This window comes from Aquarana catesbeiana, linkage group LG02 (genome assembly GCF_042186555.1).
Source record: "Aquarana catesbeiana isolate 2022-GZ linkage group LG02, ASM4218655v1, whole genome shotgun sequence".
Taxonomy (NCBI): Eukaryota; Metazoa; Chordata; class Amphibia; order Anura; family Ranidae; genus Aquarana; species Aquarana catesbeiana.
Genome location: NC_133325.1, coordinates 10202156 through 10223122, shown reverse-complemented (window position 1 = coordinate 10223122; position 20967 = coordinate 10202156). Strand labels below are relative to the sequence as shown.

At 45.2% G+C, this 20967-nt stretch overlaps 1 protein-coding gene across 2 annotated transcripts in view; it reads left to right on the top strand.

Annotated features, from left to right (window-relative positions):
• Positions 1-20217, top strand: part of LOC141126618 (T-cell ecto-ADP-ribosyltransferase 1-like) — a 35777-nt gene extending 15560 nt beyond the window's left edge. For both annotated transcript variants that reach the window (XM_073612535.1, XM_073612536.1), the window contains exons 2-7: positions 1247-1330; positions 2926-3640; positions 7178-7219; positions 10741-10809; positions 13953-14021; positions 16359-20217. In XM_073612535.1, coding sequence (XP_073468636.1) covers positions 1268-1330; positions 2926-3640; positions 7178-7219; positions 10741-10809; positions 13953-14021; positions 16359-16438 — 1038 coding nt within the window. In that variant the 5' untranslated portion in view covers positions 1247-1267 and the 3' untranslated portion in view covers positions 16439-20217. The remainder of the gene's footprint in view (positions 1-1246; positions 1331-2925; positions 3641-7177; positions 7220-10740; positions 10810-13952; positions 14022-16358) is intronic.
• Positions 20218-20967: the final 750 nt, after the last annotated feature.

Sequence of the window (20967 nt, the reverse complement as noted above, 5' to 3'; positions counted from 1 at the left end):
AGGGAGAAGGGCCAGTCCAGGCCTCTCCCCAGTGGCGGGCGTGTTCTCTGAGAGAGGCAGAGGTTGGCTGGGTGAGTAATGCTTTGTTTGGGACAATTTATTTGGGGTACTGTGTGGATACCGGTATTGGGGGATTGGAACTACAGACTAACTTTGGATTCATCCCGTCTGGGGTCTCCTCCTGTGTTAGTCTACTACCGAAAGGGGAGATGTGTGATAGGAGCTACTTTGGGTGGGGGGTTTGTGGAACTCAGCTTACCTTGGAGAGCTCTGGAGACTCTGTGCTCAGCTCCCCCGGCCCCTCCTTTGTGTAAATCTCCCTGTGTCCACTAGAGGCGCAGGGTGACCGAGAAACCCACTATGATCTGTGCTTGTCGGACTCGCTGTACAGCCACACTGGAATGTTGTATATATGTACATATTGTGTGTTGTCTCATGCTGTTGGACTCTTAGCTGGGATCGTTTGGGGTGTGGTTGTATTCCATTGTTCTATTGTGTCTGTCTGCCTCAGAAGAAAGGTATATTATGGGATGTGTATCTCTGTGGGGGGGGGGGGGGAAGGATTCCTCCAATAGCTCCCCCTGCTGATAAGACAGTTTACCCAGCCCTGAATCCAAGCGTGGGGGGGGGGTGTCTCTGAGTTGCATATCTGTTGTAACATGTGCTTGCATAAATGGAGTTTGCTGTTTTTCACCCTAAACTGTGTTACGACTAGTGACTGGATGGGCTAAAGGGTCTTGGATAGTGCTGGTTCTGGACAAAGGAAGCATTGATGGCGGACATAGTCCTGTTGAGGACAAAGGTTCGTCACACTGCACATGGCCAATTATCAGCAGTTCTTCATTAGGGTTGGGTGAATGTCACAAGCTTTGAATTCTGCCCATATTTTGCTTATGTTGACTTCCTATGATTGTCAGCTCCATCTAGTGGTCATAATATACATATTTTCCTGAAATATCTCAATCAGGCAAATACTACATTATGGCCATTAGATGGAGTTGATGATCATAGGAAATCAGCATAAGCAAAATATGTTCAGAATTCGAGGGGGCTGGGTGAACGCTTGTGACATTCATCCAGCAAAAATTTTTATACACAGACCCCTAATGAAGGACCATTGATGATTGGCTATGTGCAGTAATCAGAATGTTCCTCTGTCAATGTTTGCTGCAAATTGGAGGAACAAAGAAACACATTCCACCATCAACAGCCCTAAAATGACCACTTCATGTGTTTCTCCTGATAGATCATCATTGCACCAACCAGGATGAGTCATCTCGGGAGAATTATAACCATCTTCTGCCTGTTCATCCTGAAGGTGAAGGCAGAGGTATGTATTATGGGATGTCTGGGCTATTTGTTTTTCTCACCTTCTTAAAGGGATTGTGCTCTCTGAGTCTCTCAAATCTTTCAGACTTGGCATAGCACTGGTATGGACATTATTGTCCTCCTAAAAAAACTGGTGTGTGGTTTGCTTTGGCACAGTCGTTACACCAACTCCAGATCTCAAATCAACCCCTAACCCGAAACCTTTGTCTAATCCTTTTAAATCCTATTCTAAATCCTAAATATCAGTGCAAACTGTTATCTATTATTCATAACACTAGCCCTACATAACCTCCAAACCCTGACCCTCAAGGTAACCTCAACCTTTACTCTAAACCACAATTTGATTGGAATCCCAGAAAATAAACCCAACACCTAATCTTTCATCTCCTCAATCCTAATCTTTATTTTTTAAATACCTAAATATAACTCTACACATCCCATAAAACCTTAACATATAATCTAACAAGACCAAACCCAACCCAAAACCAACCAAACCAAACCCAAACCAAAACCGACAAACCCAACCCAGACCAAAACCATCCAGACCAAACCAAACCCAAAAAACCCAACATAACCCAAAACTGACAAACCCAACACCGACCGACCAAACCCCAAAACCGACCCCTGGGAGAAACCTGTCTCTGCGCTGCTTGCTGGGGCACCTCTGACCCATGGGTGAAACCTCCTGTCTCCTGCTGGGGCACTTCTGACCCCCGGGTGAGACCTCCTGTCTCCTGGCTAGGGCATTTCTGACCCCTTGGTGAGAACTCCTGACTGCTAGTTGGGTCACTTCTGACCACTGGGTGAGACCTCCTGTCTCTTGAATCCTGGCTGGGGCATCTCTAACCCCTGGGTGAGACCTCCCGGCTTTTGACTCCTGACTGGGGCACCTCTGACCCCTGAGTTGGACCTCCTGTCTCTTGGCTCCTGGCTGGGGCACCTCTGGCCCTTGGGTGAGACCTTCTGCCTCCTAAACTGGGAGAGGTCTCCAAACTGGGAGCCCTAAGCTATCCTCAAACCTGAGTGTATAATTACCCTGCACACCTGTGTACTCAGACAGGTAAAATCCAGACACAGAATTGAAGGTTCCGATCCAGAACTACAGAATGCAGAGAAAACCAAAAACTCAGCTTTCTCCGCTCATAAACTATAGTCCGGTACCTCACATTAGTTCTCAATGTGAATGCTGCCTCAGATTCTCCTCCATTGTCACAGTGACAACGTCTCGCTCTGTCACACCTGTCAAACATTACTTTATAGCTAGCCCTACATAGGCCCTAGGCTCCAACCTGCAACCCAACACAAGCATAGCCAATGTTACTCACCATAACCACCTATACCTCATAACACAAACCCAATTCAACCGACCCCTAATACCAAACCCTAACATACTCTAAAACATAAACCTAACTAAAACCCCCAACCTAAGCCTAACCCTTCATTCCTATTAACCTAAACTCTAAATTTTAACCTGAACCCTTCACCTACTCTGTAAAGCTTAACCCCTAGCCATAACCATTGAAAAGAGACAATGCTGCATTTGTTGGAGGACTCAGAGAGATATAATTGCTAAAATGCTTTTTTGCTCATCAAAAGGAAGAAGTCCTTGAAGAGTTAGGCCTTGCAGAAAAAGCTTTCGATGACCAATACTTGGGCTGCCGCCAAGCCATGGAGGACCAGATTAAAACACAAAGCATTTTCAAGGCTGAAATGTCTGCCAACAAGGATTTCCGGAGAGCCTGGAATGAAGCGGAGAGGATATGGGATCAGAAAACGAAGGATTCGGATGACCTTCATCTCCCTGAAGGTTTCATTGACCTCCATGCAGTCGCTATAGTGGCCTACACGGGTTTTATTCGAACAAGGTTTAACGAGGCGGTGAAGTCCGCGGGGAAATCGTACAGAGCTTATATGGATGATTTCCACTTTAAATTCCTGCACTATTATCTGACGGTGGCTCTGCAGCTCTTATACAAAGACTGCGAGGGGAAACCCCAAATTACGTATCAAGGCTATGAAGACCTTCTGTACTGGTTGCCCAGTGGAACCACCAGGGTCAAGTTTGGTCACTTTCTCCATACGTCTTCCAGTCAGTCTGAAGCCTTCCAGGCAGGGAACACCTCGTTCTTTACTGTGCTGGGCTGCTCTGGGGTCCCCGTAGACAGGTTCTCAGAGTATCCGCATGAAGAGGAGGTGGTGTTCCCGGGTTATGAAGTTTTTACCGTCATGCAAATTCAGGAAGAACTTAATGAGTTCTATCTGCACAGCACAGGAAGGTGGTGCAGTAACTTCAACTGTGCACTTATTCAAGGTAGGTATCTGTGCCTCCACCACATACAACCCCAAATCTAGTAGTATGCTCATATTGTACCCAAGCCAATTAGGAACATTTGGAGTTCAAGATTTCTAGAACTAGGGTCCACTCCTGGTCCACCCCTTTTATTCATTGGGTTGCAGTTCTTTTACGATCATTGAGGCTCAACATGAGGGCGTTACCTTGGGTGGTCTGCATGCAAATACAGCCTAGGAATGCCCAGCAAGGATTGGCTGTCCCTTGCCAGCATGCTGTAGAGAAAAGAGAGTTCCAAACTTTCTAAACAGAGGTCCAGTTCACAGTCCTTAAGACTTTAGGGGGGCTGGACTGTAGCTAGTGGGAGTAGAAAATGTCCTGGCATAAGTGGGAGCAAACAATGCCCCATCATTAATGTCATTGGGAGGAATTGTGCCCCATTGTAGGTGTCAGTGGTAAGTATAGTGCCCCATCATTGGTATCAGTGGGATGAATAGTGCCCCATCATTGGTGTCAATGGAAGGAATAGCGCCCGGTGTTTGGGGTCAGTGGGAGGAATAGTGTCCCATCATTGGTGTCAATGGAAGGAATAGTATCCCATCATTGGTGTCAGTGGGGGAAATAATGCCCATCATTGGTGTCATTGGAAATAATTGTGCCCCATTGTTGGAGTCAGTAGAAGAAATAGTATGCTAAAGGCCAAATAAACAAGAAAAGCAAATGGCTGCATCCAGCCCCCAGGTTGTATTTGGAGACCATCTGTGTACTTAGCACAGGGATGGTGAGAACCCCTCATAATGGGCACAGCAGGTGTACAGACCCGGGAACTCAGCACAGGGATGGTGAGAACCCCTCATAATGGGCACAGCGGATGTACAGACCCGGGAACTCAGCACAGGGATGGTGAGAACCCCTCATAATGGGCACAGCGGGTGTACAGACCGGGGAACTCAGCACAGGGATGGTGGGAACCCCTCATAATGGGCACAGCGGGTGTACAGACCCGGGAACTCAGCACAGGGATGGTGAGAACCCCTCATAATGGGCACAGCGGATGTACAGACCCGGGAACTCAGCACAGGGATGGTGGGAACCCCTCATAATGGGCACAGCGGGTGTACAGACCAGGGAACTCAGCACAGGGATGGTGGGAACCCCTCATAATGGGCACAGCGGGTGTACAGACCCGGGAACTCAGCACAGGGATGGTGGGAACCCCTCATAATGGGCACAGCGGGTGTACAGACCAGGGAACTCAGCACAGGGATGGTGGGAACCCCTCATAATGGGCACAGCGGGTGTACAGACCCGGGAACTCAGCACAGGGATGGTGAGAACCCCTCATAATGGGCACAGCGGATGTACAGACCCGGGAACTCAGCACAGGGATGGTGGGAACCCCTCATAATGGGCACAGCGGGTGTACAGACCCGGGAACTCAGCACAGGGATGGTGGGAACCCCTCATAATGGGCACAGCGGGTGTACAGACCCGGGAACTCAGCACAGGGATGGTGGGAACCCCTCATAATGGGCACAGCGGGTGTACAGACCAGGGAACTCAGCACAGGGATGGTGAGAACCCCTCATAATGGGCACAGCAGGTGTACAGACCCGGGAACTCAGCACAGGGATGGTGAGAACCCCTCATAATGGGCACAGCGGATGTACAGACCCGGGAACTCAGCACAGGGATGGTGAGAACCCCTCATAATGGGCACAGCGGGTGTACAGACCGGGGAACTCAGCACAGGGATGGTGGGAACCCCTCATAATGGGCACAGCGGGTGTACAGACCCGGGAACTCAGCACAGGGATGGTGAGAACCCCTCATAATGGGCACAGCGGATGTACAGACCCGGGAACTCAGCACAGGGATGGTGGGAACCCCTCATAATGGGCACAGCGGGTGTACAGACCAGGGAACTCAGCACAGGGATGGTGGGAACCCCTCATAATGGGCACAGCGGGTGTACAGACCCGGGAACTCAGCACAGGGATGGTGGGAACCCCTCATAATGGGCACAGCGGGTGTACAGACCAGGGAACTCAGCACAGGGATGGTGGGAACCCCTCATAATGGGCACAGCGGGTGTACAGACCCGGGAACTCAGCACAGGGATGGTGAGAACCCCTCATAATGGGCACAGCGGATGTACAGACCCGGGAACTCAGCACAGGGATGGTGGGAACCCCTCATAATGGGCACAGCGGGTGTACAGACCCGGGAACTCAGCACAGGGATGGTGGGAACCCCTCATAATGGGCACAGCGGGTGTACAGACCCGGGAACTCAGCACAGGGATGGTGGGAACCCCTCATAATGGGCACAGCGGGTGTACAGACCAGGGAACTCAGCACAGGGATGGTGAGAACCCCTCATAATGGGTACAGCGGGTGTACAGACCCGGGAACTCAGCACAGGGATGGTGGGAACCCCCTCATAATGGGCACAGCAGATGTACAGACCCGGGAACTCAGCACAGGGATGGTGAGAACCCCTCATAATGGGTACAGCGGGTGTACAGACCAGGGAACTCAGCACAGGGATGGTGAGAACTCCTCATAATGGGCACAGCGGGTGTACAGACCCGGGAACTCAGCACAGGCATGGTGAGAACTCCTCATAATGGGCACAGTGGGTGTACAGACCCGGGAACTCAGCACAGGCATGGTGAGAACTCCTCATAATGGGCACAGCGGGTGTACAGACCCGGGAACTCAGCACAGGGATGGTGAGAACCCCTCATAATGGGCACAGCGGGTGTACAGACCCGGGAACTCAGCACAGGGATGGTGGGAACCCCTCATAATGGGCACAGCGGGTGTACAGACCCGGGAACTCAGCACAGGGATGGTGGGAACCTCTCATAATCGGCACAGTGGGTGTACAGACCCGGGAACTCAGCACAGGGATGGTGGGAACCCCTCATAATGGGCACAGCGGGTGTACAGACCCGGGAACTCAGCACAGGGATGGTGGGAACCCCCTCATAATGGGCACAGCGGGTGTACAGACCCGGGAACTCAGCACAGGGATGGTGAGAACCCCTCATAATTTGCACAGTGGGTCTACAGTCCCGGGAACTCAGCACAGGGATGGTGAGAACCCCTCATAATGGGTACAGCGGGTGTACAGACCAGGGAACTCAGCACAGGGATGGTGAGAACCCCTCATAATGGGTACAGCGGGTGTACAGACCCGGGAACTCAGCACAGGGATGGTGAGAACCCTTCATAATGGGCACAGCAGGTGTACAGACCCAGGAGCTCAGCACAGGGATGGTGGGAACCTCTCATAATGGGCACAGCAGAACAGGGATGGTGGGAACCCCTCATAATGGGCACAGCGGGTGTACAGACCCGGGAACTCAGCACAGGGATGGTGAGAACCCCTCATAATGGGCACAGCAAGTGTACAGACCTGGGAACTCAGTACAGGGATGGTGGTAACCCCTCATAATGGGCATAGACCAAGGAACTCAGCACCATCAGAGTACACTTCAGCAGTTGATCCAACCAATTTTAAATATTTTAATTTCTATTTGTTAAACACTAGGTGAGCACTCCAAAATTTCAGTGGATGATTGTATTAACTCAGGTAAGTGTTCTTTTATCCTTTTAGTATGGTGGTTTAACAAGCACCAACAGTTTTGGTGCAGGTTTATTTTTTTATTGGAGTTGAGTTGTGTTTTTGGAATAGTGTTGGGATTAGGTTGGGTTAAGGTTCAAATTAGGTTGAGGTTTATGGTTAGTGTCAAGGTTAGGTTGGTTTTGAGGTATGGAATAGGTTTAGTTAAAGTTGGGATTAGGGCTTCGTTTGGTTTAGATTGGGGTTGTGGTTAGGTTGAGTTTGGGTTAAGCTGAAGGTTTTGAGTTTGTGTTAGTTTAGGATTGAGGGAAAGTTGGTTAAGGTTACATTGAGGTTAGGATAGATTGGGTTAAGGTTGGGGTTATGACTCATGTTTATTTTGGATTAGGATAGGATTATTTTTAGGTTAAATTTGAGCTAGGTTGAGTGTAAGGGTTAGGTTGGTTCATGGTTGGGTTACGGTTGGAGTTAGAGCGTTTAATTTAGGTTAGGTTGAATTTGAGTTAGGCTGGGGGTTAGGTTGGTTTAGGGTTGAGGATAGGTTCAATTGAAGTTAGGTTGAGTTAAGATTGGGGTTAGGTAGAGTTAGGTTTGAGGTTTGGTTGGGATAGGGATATGGTAAGATTAGCTCAGTATTAAGAGTAGGTTGGGTTAAGATTTGTGTTAGGTTGATGGTTAGTCTTGAGGTTTTTTGAGGGTTAGGATGGGTTAGGATTAGGAATATGTTGGGTTAGGTTGGGACAGGAGTGAGCTAAGGTTGTGGTTAGGTTGGGGTTAGGGTTGGGGTTAGGTAGAGTTGGAGTTAGGTTGAGGTCTAAGGTTAGGTTGGGTTAGGATTAGATTGGTTAGGATTGGGGATGTGTTGGGTTAAGTTTGGGACAGGAGTGAGCTAAGGTCGAAGTTGAGGTTGGGTTAGGGTTGGAGTTAGGTGGAGTTGGAGTTAGGTTGAGGTCTAAGGTTAGGTTGGGTTAGGATTAGATTGGTTAGGATTGGGGTTATGTTGGGTTAAGTTTGGGACAGGAGTGAGCTAAGGTCGAAGTTGAGGTTGGGTTAGGGTTGGGGTTAGGTGGAGTTGGAGTTAGGTTGAGGTCTAAGGTTAGGTTGGGTTAGGATTAGATTGGTTAGGATTGGGGATGTGTTGGGTTAAGTTTGGGACAGGAATGAGCTAAGGTCGAAGTTGAGGTTGGGTTAGGGTTGGAGTTAGGTGGAGTTGGAGTTAGGTTGAGGTCTAAGGTTAGGTTGGGTTAGGATTAGATTGGTTAGGATTGGGGATATGTTGGGTTAAATTTGGGACAGGAGTGAGCTAAGGTTGAAGTTGAGGTTGGGTTAGGGTTGGGGTTAGGTGGAGTTGGAGTTAGGTTGAGGTCTAAGGTTAGGTTGGGTTAGGATTAGATTGGTTAGGATTGGGGATATGTTGGGTTAAGTTTGGGACAGGAGTGAGCTAAGGTCGAAGTTGAGGTTGGGTTAGGGTTGGGGTTAGGTGGAGTTGGAGTTAGGTTGAGGACTAAGGTTAGGTTGGGTTAGGATTAGATTGGTTAGGATTGGGGATATGTTGGGTTAAGTTTGGGACAGGAGTGAGCTAAGGTCGAAGTTGAGGTTGGGTTAGGGTTGGGGTTAGGTGGAGTTGGAATTAGGTTGAGGACTAAGGTTAGGTTGGGTTAGGATTAGGGTTAGGTTGGATTTGAGTTAGGCTGGGAGTTAGGTTGGTTTAGGGTTGGGGATGTGTTGGGTTGCGGTTGGGGTTGGGAAATAGTGGAAGTTTAGGGTTAATTTGAGAACACATGTACGTAAACTAGTATTTTATTTTTCAGTGCAATACATTTGTTTTTCTGTGAAAGTATCCCGTGTGATAGACCTTAGTAGGTGATGATCCACCGCTCATGTACAGATATTCGATACGGAAAATTCATATAACGGTACTAAAGTACCAAAACCATCCATGCCTGTGATGTGTAACAGAAGAACCTTGTCCTGGACATGTAGACATTCCAAGTGATTGGTGCAAATGCTGCTGCAGGATCCCATCAGTGCCATCCACATATCTGAAAGATTAAGTGTTCAGTCGATCTAAATTCTGAGAGCACATGACCTAGTGGCTGGGGTTTCACATATCTGGATGGAACTGGAGGAATCTTGGAGCAGCATTTTCTCCAGGAAAGATATTTTAGGTTATCCATCTCAGCAAGCTTGTTATTTTATTTTTTATTTTTTTATCATTTTCTAGCTATTTTAACATTTGGAGGCTTGCAGCAGAATTTGAACTCTTTCTTGACTAAGCCTATTTTTGACATTTGGTGTTTACAAGTTAAAATCCGTATTTTTTGCTAGAAAATTACTTAGAGCCCCCAAACATTATATATATATATATATATTTTTAGCAGAGAATCTATAGACTAAAATGGCGATTCTTGCAATATTTTATATCACACGGTATTTGTGCAGAGGTGTTTTAAACGCAACTTTTTGGGAAAAGGGACACTTTCATGAATTAAAAAAAAAACAAACAGTAAAGTGAGCCCAATTTTTTTTGTATAATGTGAAAGATGATATTACGCCGAGTAAATAGATACCAAACATGTCACGCTTTATAATTGCATGCATAATTCCACTGGAATGGCGACAAACTACGGTACCTAAAAAGCTCCATAGGCGACGCTTAAAATTTTTTTTTTACGGTTACCAGGTTAGAGTTACAGAGGCGGTCTGGTGCTAGAATTATTGCTCTCGCTCTGGCGATCGTGGCGATACCTCACTTGTGTGGTTTGAACACAGTTTACATATGCGGGCACAAATTCCGTATGCGTTTTCTTTGCTGCGCGAGCTCGCGGGGACGGGGGCGCTTTAAAAAACATTTTTTTTTTTTAAATTTATTTTATTTATTTTTATATTTATAAATTGTGTTTAAAAAAAAAATGTGATCACTTTTATTGCTGTCACAAGGAATGTAAACATCCCTTGTGACATTAAAAGGTGGTGGCAGGTCCTCTAAAAGACCCCCGACCCCTCCTCTGCACTTCAAAGTATTCAGATCTCCATTTTCGGCGATTCTGAATACTGTATATTTTTTTAAAACTGGCGCCATTGGCAGCTGAGTAAACGGGAAGTGATGTCATGACGTCGCTTCCGTGTTTACTATTAGGAGGCTGGAACAAAGCAGCTTACGGCTTCGTTCCAGACTGTCACTAGCCGCTGGAGGCGGCGGATTGGTGATCGGGTCTCCCGGTGGATCGGGAGGCCCGGTAAGAGCGGCGGGAGGGGGGGACGTCCCCTCCCGCTCCTCCGGTATAACAGCCGAGCGGCATTTAACCTAAAAAAACGCTTCTAAAAAACAGTACCGGGATGGTGCCTGTAGCTGTGGGCATCATCCCGGTATAACCCCCGAAAGCCGAGGCCGCACATCCGGGTAGGCTCGGCGGGAAGGGGTTAAAGTTCTGTTGAGGTTGTGTGTACCCCGTTTTCTGTTGGCACTCTCTCTTTCTGCTGATGAACTCATTACCTATATTGTGTTATTCTGTATTTTTGACATCCAGTTGGTAACCTCACGGGGCCTGACAGAGAGGTGTGGCTTCGAAACATGTCGGAGGTGGCTTTCAGTGCAGGTAAGGGGGTGTTACTATTACAAGATATAATCTATTTCTTACTCTAGCCCTAAACTTAACTTTAACCTGATCCCAAAGCCAACCTAGAAATGCAAACTAACACTTAAACTGAACCCAGGAACTCAACTTTACCCCTAAACCTAACTGAGAACCTCAACCTAACCCAGAACAACAACCTCACCATTGAACCCAACATATAACTTCAACTTTGCCCCTAAATCTAATTTGGGACCTCAACCTCAAGCTAAACCTAACCCAGAACCTCAACCTTACCCTTAAACCTAACATTAACCTTTCCCAAACCTAACCTAGACAATCAACTTAACTCCTAAACCTAACGCAGAAATTCAGCTTTACCCCTAAACCTAACTGAGAACCACAACCGCACCTAGTACATCACTCTCACCCCCTAAACCTAACCTAGAACTTCATCTTTACCCCTAAATGTATTCCGGAACCTCAACCTTATTCTAAACCTAACCCAGAACCTCAACTCTATGCCTAAACCTAACCCAGAACCTCAATCTTGCCCCCAAACCTAGCCTATGACCTCAACTATACCCCCTAAACCTCACCAAGAACCTCAGCTATACCCTAATCCTAACCTAAAACCTCAACCTTACCTCTAAATCTGAACCAGAACCTCACCTTTATCCTTAAACCTATAACCTGAAACCTATCCTTTAACCTAAACTTTTCCCCTAAATCTACTCCAGAACCTCACCCCTAAACTTAACCCAGAACATCAACTTTACCCTTAAACCTAACCCGGAACCTCGGCCTTTCCCTTAACATAACTTATAACATCAACCTTACCCCTAAACCTAGCCAAGAATTTAACTTTACCCCAAATGTTAACATAACCTCAACTTTACCTCTAAACCTAACCTATAACTTGAAACCTTACCCCCAAACCCAACCTAGAAATTCAACGTTACCCTTAAACCTAAAACAGAACTCAAACTTACCCCTAAATCGCAACCAGAACCTCAACTTTACCTTTAAACATATCCTATGACCTGAAACCCTACCCCCAAACCCAACCTAGAACTTCAAGGTTACCCCTAAATCTTAACCAGAACCTCAGCTTTACCTCTAAACCTAACTATCAACCTGAAACCTTACCCCCAAACCCAACCTAGAACCTCCAAGTTACCCTTAAACCTAAAACAGAACTCAAACTTACCCCTAAATCGTAACCAGAACCTCAACTTTACCTTTAAACATATCCTATGACCTGAAACCCTACCCCCAAACCCAACCTAGAACTTCAAGGTTACCCCTAAATCTTAACCAGAACTTCAGCTTTACCTCTAAACCTAACCTTTAACCTGAAACCCTACCCCCAAACCCAACCTAGAACCTCAAAGTTACCCTTAAATCTAAAATAGAACCTCAAACTTACCCCTAAATCATAACCAGAACCTCAACTTTACCTTTAAACCTTACCCATAACCTGAAACCCAACCTAGAACCTCAACGTTACCCCTAAATCTTAACCAGAACCTGAATCATACCCCTAAATCTTAACCAGAACCTCAACTTTACCTCTAAACCTAACCTATAACCTGAAACCCTACCCCCAAACCTAACCTATAACCCCAATGTTACCTCTAAATCTACACCAGAACCTCAACCTAACCCTGAGGTGACCCTGGAAATTCTCCATTGTGTAGAACATGCCAACCCAATATCCGGATCCCCCATGATCACACCGCCATCATACTACTGGATGATAACTATACAATGTATAAGTAGACTTCACAGTTCCAGCATCTTCAATCCACTTCCGTAAAGTAGAACCAAAGCCTAAACTTTCTTTTTTTTTCTTTTCATTTTGGATGGAGTAATGGAGGGTTATACACCCTGTCAGGTGTCCCCACTGGGGAGATTTCCCTTCACTTCCTGTTCCATATTCCCTTCACTTCCTGTCAGGTTTCATTGTTGCCATCTGTGTCCCCATTGGGGACATTTGCCTTCACTTCCTTTTCCAGAACTACAACAGGAAGTAAGAGGAAATCCTTCCAAGGTGAGTGTCAACAATAATAGTGTGCCCATTGGAAGATTTCCCCTCTATTCCTGCTTTGGGGACAACCCAAAATGTGGGATTTCCTTTCACTCATTTGATGTTGGTGGTCACCAGGATATATAGAGAGGGTGAATCTCCCTAACGGGGACACAGACAGCAATAAAAGACCCAACGGGGGGTCTAACCTCTCTCCCCTCCATCTGAAAGAATAATCTACTTTCTCAGGTCCCCCATAGTTTGTACCCGATTCTGGTGACACCGTCCCAGCTGTGACAATGCCATGTCTGTGACTCTCCAGAGATTCAGCTCTGAAGGATCGTGCGTTTTATTCCTGCAGGTCCCCCGGGGCCCTGGTTCCGCTCCGCCGCCGCCGGCCTCGCCTCACTGATTGCAGCTGTTGTCACTTTCTTCTTTTTTGTATAATGTGAAAGATGATATTACACCGAGTAAATAGATACCAAACATGTCACGCTTTATAATTGCACGCATAATTCCACTGGAATGGCGACAAACTACGGTACCTAAAAATCTCCATAGGCGACGCTTTAAATGTTTTTTTTTTACGGTTACCAGGTTAGAGTTACAGAGGCGGTCTGGTGCTAGAATTATTGCTCTCACTCTGACGATCGTGGCGATACCTCACAAGTGTGGTTTGAACACAGTTTACATATGCGGGCGCGACTTCCGTATGCGTTTTCTTTGCCGCGCGAGCTCGCGGGGACAGGGGCGCTTTAAAAAACATTTTTTTTCCTTATTTATTTTATTTATTTTTATATTTATAAATTGTGTTTAAAAAAAAAAAAAGATCACTTTTATTGCTGTCACAAGGAATGTAAACATCCCTTGTGACAGTAATAGGTGGTGACAGGTCCTCTAAAAGACCCCCGACCCCTCCTCTGCACTCCAAAGTATTCAGATCTCCATTTTTGGCGATTCTGAATACTGTATATTTTTTTAAAACCGGCGCCATTGGCAGCCGAGTAAATGGGAAGTGACGTCATGACGTCGCTTCCGTGTTTACTATTAGGAGGCTGGAACGAAGCCGTTGGCATTCTCTCTTTCTGCTGATGAACTCATTACCTATATTGTGTTATTCTGTATTTTTGACATCCAGTTGGTAACCTCACGGGGCCTGACAGAGAGGTGTGGCTTCGAAACATGTCGGAGGTGGCTTTCAGTGCAGGTAAGGGGGCGTTACTATTACAAGATATAATCTATTTCTTACTCTAGCCCTAAACTTAAATTTAACCTGACCCCAAAGCCAACCTAGAAACGCAACCTAACACTTAAACTGAACCCAGGAACTCAACTTTACCCCTAAACCTAACTGAGAACCTCAACCTAACCCAGAACAACAACCTCACCATTGAACCCAACATATAACTTCAACTTTGCCCCTAAATCTAATTTGGGACCTCAACCTCAAACTAAACCTAACCCAGAACCTCAACCTTACCCCTAAACCTAACATTAACCTTTCGAAAACCTAACCTAGACAATCAACTTAACTCCTAAACCTAATGCAGAAATTCAGCTTTACCCCTAAACCTTACTGAGAACCTCAACCTCACCTGGTACATCACTCTCACCCCCCTAAACCTAACCTAGAACTTCATCTTTACCCCTAAATGTATTCCGGAACCTCAACCTTATTCTAAACCTAACCCAGAACCTCAATCTTGCCCCCAAACCTAGCCTATGACCTCAACTATACCCCTAAACCTCACCAAGAACCTCAGCTATACCCTAATCCTAACTTAAAACCTCAACTTTACCTCTAAATCTGAACCAGAACCTCACCTTTATCCTTAAACCTATAACCTGAAACCTATCCTTAAACCTAAACTTTTCCCCTAAATCTACTCCAGAACCTCACCCCTAAACTGAACCCAGAACATCAACTTTACCCTTAAACCTAACCCGGAACCTCGGCCTTTCCCTTAAACATAACTTATAACATCAACCTTACCCCTAAACCTAGCCAAGAATTTAACTTTACCTCTAAATCTTAACATAACCTCAACTTTACCTCTAAACCTAACCTATAACTTGAAACCTTACCCCCAAACCCAACCTAGAACCTCAATGTTACCTCTAAACCTAACCTATAACTTGAAACCTTACCCCCAAACCCAACCTAGAAATTCAACGTTACCCTTAAACCTAAAATAGAACCTCAAACTTACCCACAAATCGTAACCAGAACCTCAACTTTACCTTTAAACATAACCTATAACCTGAAACCCTACCCCCAAACCCAACCTAGAAATTCAACGTTACCCTTAAACCTAAAATAGAACCTCAAACTTACCCCTAAATCTTAACCAGAACTTCAGCTTTACCTCTAAACCTAACCTATAACTTGAAACCTTACCCCCAAACCCAACCTAGAAATTCAACGTTACCCTTAAACCTAAAACAGAACTCAAACTTACCCCTAAATCGTAACCAGAACCTCAACTTTACCTTTAAACCTAACCTTTAACCTGAAACCCTACCCCCAAACCCAACCTAGAACCTCAAAGTTACCCTTAAATCTAAAATAGAACCTCAAACTTACCCCTAAATCATAACCAGAACCTCAACTTTACCTTTAAACCTAACCCATAACCTGAAACCCAACCTAGAACCTCAACGTTACCCCTAAATCTTAACCAGAACCTGAATCATACCCCTAAATCTTAACCAGAACCTCAACTTTACCTCTAAACCTAACCTATAACCTGAAACTTTACCCCCAAACCTAACCTAGAACCCCAATGTTACCTCTAAATCTACACCAGAACCTCAACCTAACCCTGAGGTGACCCTGGAAATTCTCCATTGTGTAGAACATGCCAACCCAATATCCGGATCCCCCGTAATCACACCGCCATCATACTACTGGATGATAACTATACAATGTATAAGTAGACTTCACAGTTCCAGCATCTTCAATCCACTTCCGTAAAGTAGAACCAAAGCCTAAACTTTCTTTTTTTTTCTTTTCATTTTGGATGGAGTAATGGAGGGTTATACACCCTGTCAGGTGTCCCCACTGGGGAGATTTCCCTTCACTTCCTGTTCCATATTCCCTTCACTTCCTATCAGGTTTCATTGTTGCCATCTGTGTCTCCATTGGGGACATTTGCCTTCACTTCCTTTTCCACAACTACAACAGGAAGTAAGAGGAAATGGTTCCAAGGTGAGTGTCAACAATAATAGTGTGCCCATTGGAAGATTTCCCCTCTATTCCTGCTTTGGGGACAACCCAAAATGTGGGATTTCCTTTCACTCGTTGATGTTGGTGGTCACCAGGATATATAGAGAGGGTGAATCTCCCTAACGAGGACACAGACAGCAATAAAAGACCCAACGGGGGGTCTAACCTCTCTCCCCTCCATCTGAAAGAATAATCTACTTTCTCAGGTCCCCCGTAGTTTGTACCCGATTCTGGTGACACCGTCCCAGCTGTGACAATGCCATGTCTGAGACTCTCCAGAGATTCAGCTCTGAACGATCGTGCGTTTTATTTCTGCAGGTCCCCCGGGGCCCGGGTTCCGCTCCGCCGCCGCCGGCCTCGCCTCACTGATTGCAGCTGTTGTCACTTTCCTCTTCTGATGACTTCCTCTACCGAAGCATCGAAAATGGTTGTGACCAAGAAGACCTGAAAGAGCAGCCTCACCACATGAAGACGTACCCAAGACCTTCGTAGATGAATGTTCACCAATCCCTGTGCCGGGGACACCAACCTTTCCCTGAACCTTCTATGTTTGTGAGGGTGAACCTTGGCACCCCAGATGTTTTGGAACTACATTTCCCATGATGCTCCACTACACTGCAGAGTGCATGAGCATCATGGGAAATGTAGTTCCCAAACATGTGGGGTGCCGAGGTTCTCCATCACTGGTCTGTGTTGTAGGATGAATGTCACTGAAGTGCCCGAGGGGGCCCCTGGTTCAAGGGGGCGGAGTTCTGCTTCACAGGGGGCGGGGTTACTGAAGGCAAACAGACCGTGAACTCTGCCGGCTTCCCAACAAACGCAAAACGTGCCGGAAAATGGAGACGGGAACATCGGAAAATGTTCTTTTATTTCCGATTCCTTTGTTAAGTTAATCATTTTGTTTCATCCTTTCCTGAGAATTATTCGTTTTCAGGATTACTTCTCTTATATTCCCGATTTTCTCAGCAATTCCAAATTAAAATTTTAACGACGGCTTTATTCATTTTATTCTATCTTTTTATTTTTTGCTCTATTTTGTTTCATTCTATTCTGTGATATCCTATTCCTTTATTTTCTTCTCCATTATTTTCTATTTTATTCCTTTCATTTCTATTCTATTATTTTTCCATTTTATATTATTCTATTCTGTTTTATTATATTCTATTATTTTCTATTCTATGGGTATTCCTTTATTTTATATTCTATTCTGTTTTATTTTATTCCATTATTTTTTTTATTTTACGTTCTGTATTATTCAATGCTGTTCTATTCTATTCTATTCCTTTATTTTATATTCTATTTTGTTTTATTCTGTTCTATTCTATTGTATTCCTTTATTTTCTATTATTTATTTAGTTTTATTCTATTCTATTCCTTCTTTTCTATTCATTTTTTTCTATTCTATTCCTTTATCTTCTATAATATTTTTTTCTATTGTATACATCTAGCCTATTCTATTCATTTTATATTCTATTCTTTACTTTTCTATAATTTTTTTCCATTCTATAGTATTTCATTCTATTATTTTCTATTCCTTTATTTTTTATTCTATTCGGTTTTATTCTATTATTTTTTTTTCTGTTATTTTCCATTCTATTTTACTTTATTGCTTCATTTTATATTCTATTTTATTCTGTTGTATTCTCTTGCAGAGCTCAAAATTTCAAGTCCTGAGCTACTAGCCAGGCCTTAAGGGTTACTCGCCACCAGTTGCCCCACCCAACCCCTGCCCTGCCCCGCCCCTAAACATGCCCTCATAAATTATCTCATGAAATGACACGTAAATGTTCTATGCAGAATTAACTTACAAAAATAAATATTAACAAAAACATTACCAGTGCTCATCAATGCAGCCTCACCTGTGCCCAACAATGCAGCTTCACCTGTGCCCAACAATGCAGCCTCACCTGTGCCCATCAGTGCAGCCTCACCTGAGCCCAACAATGCAGCCTCACCTGTGCCTATCAGTGCAGCCTCACCTGTGCCCAACAATGCAGCCTCACCTGTGCCTATCAGTGCAGCCTCACCTGTGCCCAACAATGCAGCCTCACCTGTGCCCTTCAGTGCAGCCTCACCTGTGCCCAACAATGCAGCTTCACCTGTGCCCAACAATTCAGCCTCACCTGTGTCCAACAATGCAGCCTCACCTGTGCCTATCAGTGCAGCCTCACCTGTGCCCAACAATGCAGCCTCACCTGTGCCCAACAATGCAGCCTCACCTGTGCCCATCAGTGCAGCCTCACCTGTGCCTATCAGTGCAGCCTCACCTGTGCCCAACAATGCAGCCTCACCTGTGCCTATCAGTGCAGCCTCACCTGTGCCCAACAATGCACCTCACCTGTGTCCAACAATGCAGCCTCACCTGTGCCCAACAATGCAGCCTCACCTGTGCCCAACAATGCAGCCTCACCTGTGCCCAACAATGCAGCCTCACCTGTGCCCATCAGTGCAGCCTCACCTGTGCCCATCAATGCAGCCTACCTGTGCCCATCAATGCAGCCTCACCTGTGTCCAACAATGCAGCCTCACCTGTGCCCATCAGTGCAGCCTCACCTGTGCCCAACAATGCAGCCTCACCTGTGTCCAACAATGCAGCCTCACCTGTGCCCATCAATGCAGCCTCACCTGTGCCCCTCAATGCAGCCTCACCTGTGCCCATCAATGCAGCCTCACCTGTGCCCATCAATGCAGCCTCACCTGTGTCCAACAATGCAGCCTCACCTGTGCCCATCAATGCAGCCTCACCTGTGCCCCTCAATGCAGCCTCATCTGTGCCAGGGAAGAGAGAGGAGAAGAAGAGGTTTGCCAGCCGGATCATCAGAGAGCGGGGAACATTGCTGTAACAGCTTTCATCTGCACAGTGTTCCCCGAGCTCGCCATCACACACAGCCCCGCCTCCTGGTCCGGGGACTTTGATACACGTCACACGGCCCGGCATTGGATGGGTGTTCTGTCTATCAAAGTCCCCGGAGGGGAACACTGTGCAATTCAGATGAAAGCTGTTACAGCCGTGTTCCCCGCTCTCTGATGATCCGCTCGGCTCTCTCTTCCCCAGGGCGATCGCTGGGAGAAGAGATCCTATTCAGCCCCGCCTACCGGAAGTGTTCTCCCCTCCCCCCTTTCCGAGGCAGCCCCACGCTTGCCAGCAATCGTTTTTCACTCGCAAAATCTGAGCAGGCGAGTGGAAATTTTAAGGGCTGTTCTATTGTATCCTTTTATTTTATTTTTATTTTATTTATGTAGTTGTATTCTGTTCTTTCTATTCTATTATGTTCTATTCTATCATTTTTTCCTATTCTATTCTATACCTTTATCTTCTATTTAATTCTATTCCTTTATTTTCCATTCTATACTATTATATTCTATTATTTTCTACTCTGTTTTATGCTATTATATTCTTTTCTGTCATTTTCTATTCTATTTTAGTCTATTGCTTTATTTTATATTCTAATTTATTCTATTCTGTACTGTTCTATTCTGTTCTAATCTAGTCTTTTTTTTCTATTCTATCCCTTTATGTTCTAATCAGTTCTGAGAAGTTTTTGTGTTTGAGGCTAGTGGACTTTAAAGGTACTGTAACAATTAGATTACACAAAAGTATAAAATACAACTAACAAAATGGTAGTACCAGTTCACCCTGTATGACGAAAATTGGCATGCTCAATTAAAAATTTCTAATCAGTTCTATTTTTTTATCTTCTATTCTATTCTTTTATTTTTCATTCTATTTTATTCTATTTCTTTATTTTCTACTTTCTGTTATTTTCCATTCTGTTTTCCTCTATTGCTTTATATTATATTTTATTCAATTTTGTTCTGTACTGTTCTATTCTGTTCTATTCCGGGGTCACACAAACACGCGGAATTTGTCACCTGAGTTTGGGGTACCACTAACAATACATTGGCGCCCCCATACAGATCGCAGCATTGACCTTCCACCTCTGCGTTCCGGTGTGAACCGACCGTAAATCTTTTGTAAATAAAGTTGCGATGATTTGTAGATCAATCTTCATTTTTGGGTCATTTTTAATCAGGAATAAAGATGGAAATAACAATGTGAATGTTTTACCTGCAGGAAGAATATTATGTTATAAAGGAATGCGGATCGATGGAGATAAACGTTTGTTTTGTTACATTTTTATGAATTCCATAAAAAATAAAATGGATTTATAAACGATCTCATCCTTCTTTATCCTAAATACTCGTCTCTGTGAGACTTTGTTATGTGATGTCATTGGAGAGATGTAGAAGAATGAAGAGCAGGAAATGATTGGCTGTATAGGGGGAGTACAGGGAGGGGGAGGGGGATGACATGAGTGTGTAATGTACAGAGTACAGGGGTCAGGAGTGTGTAATGTACAGAGTACAGGGGTCAGGAGTATGTAAAGTACAGAGTACAGGGATCAGGAGTATGTAATGTACATGGTACAGGGGACAGGAGTGTGTAATGTACAGAGTACAGGGGTGAGGAGTGTGTAATGTACAGAGTACAGGGGTCAGGAGTGTGTAATGTACAGAGTACAGGGGTCAGGAGTGTGTAATGTACAGAGTACAGGGGACAGGAGTGTGTAATGTACAGAGTACAGGGGTCAGGAGTGTGTAATGTACAGAGTACAGGGGTCAGGAGTGTGTAATGTACAGAGTACAGGGGACAGGAGTGTGTAATGTACAGAGTACAGGGGTCAGGAGTGTGTAATGTACAGAGTACATGTGTCAGAAGTGTGTAATGTACAGAGTACAGGGGACAGGAGTGTGTAATGTACAGAGTACAGGGGTCAGGAGTGTGTAATGTACAGAGTACAGTGGACAGGAGTGTGTAATGTACAGAGTACAGGGGTCAGGAGTGTGTAATGTACAGAGTACAGGGGTCAGGAGTCTGTAATGTACAGAGTACAGGGGTCAGGAGTGTGTAATGTACAGATTACAG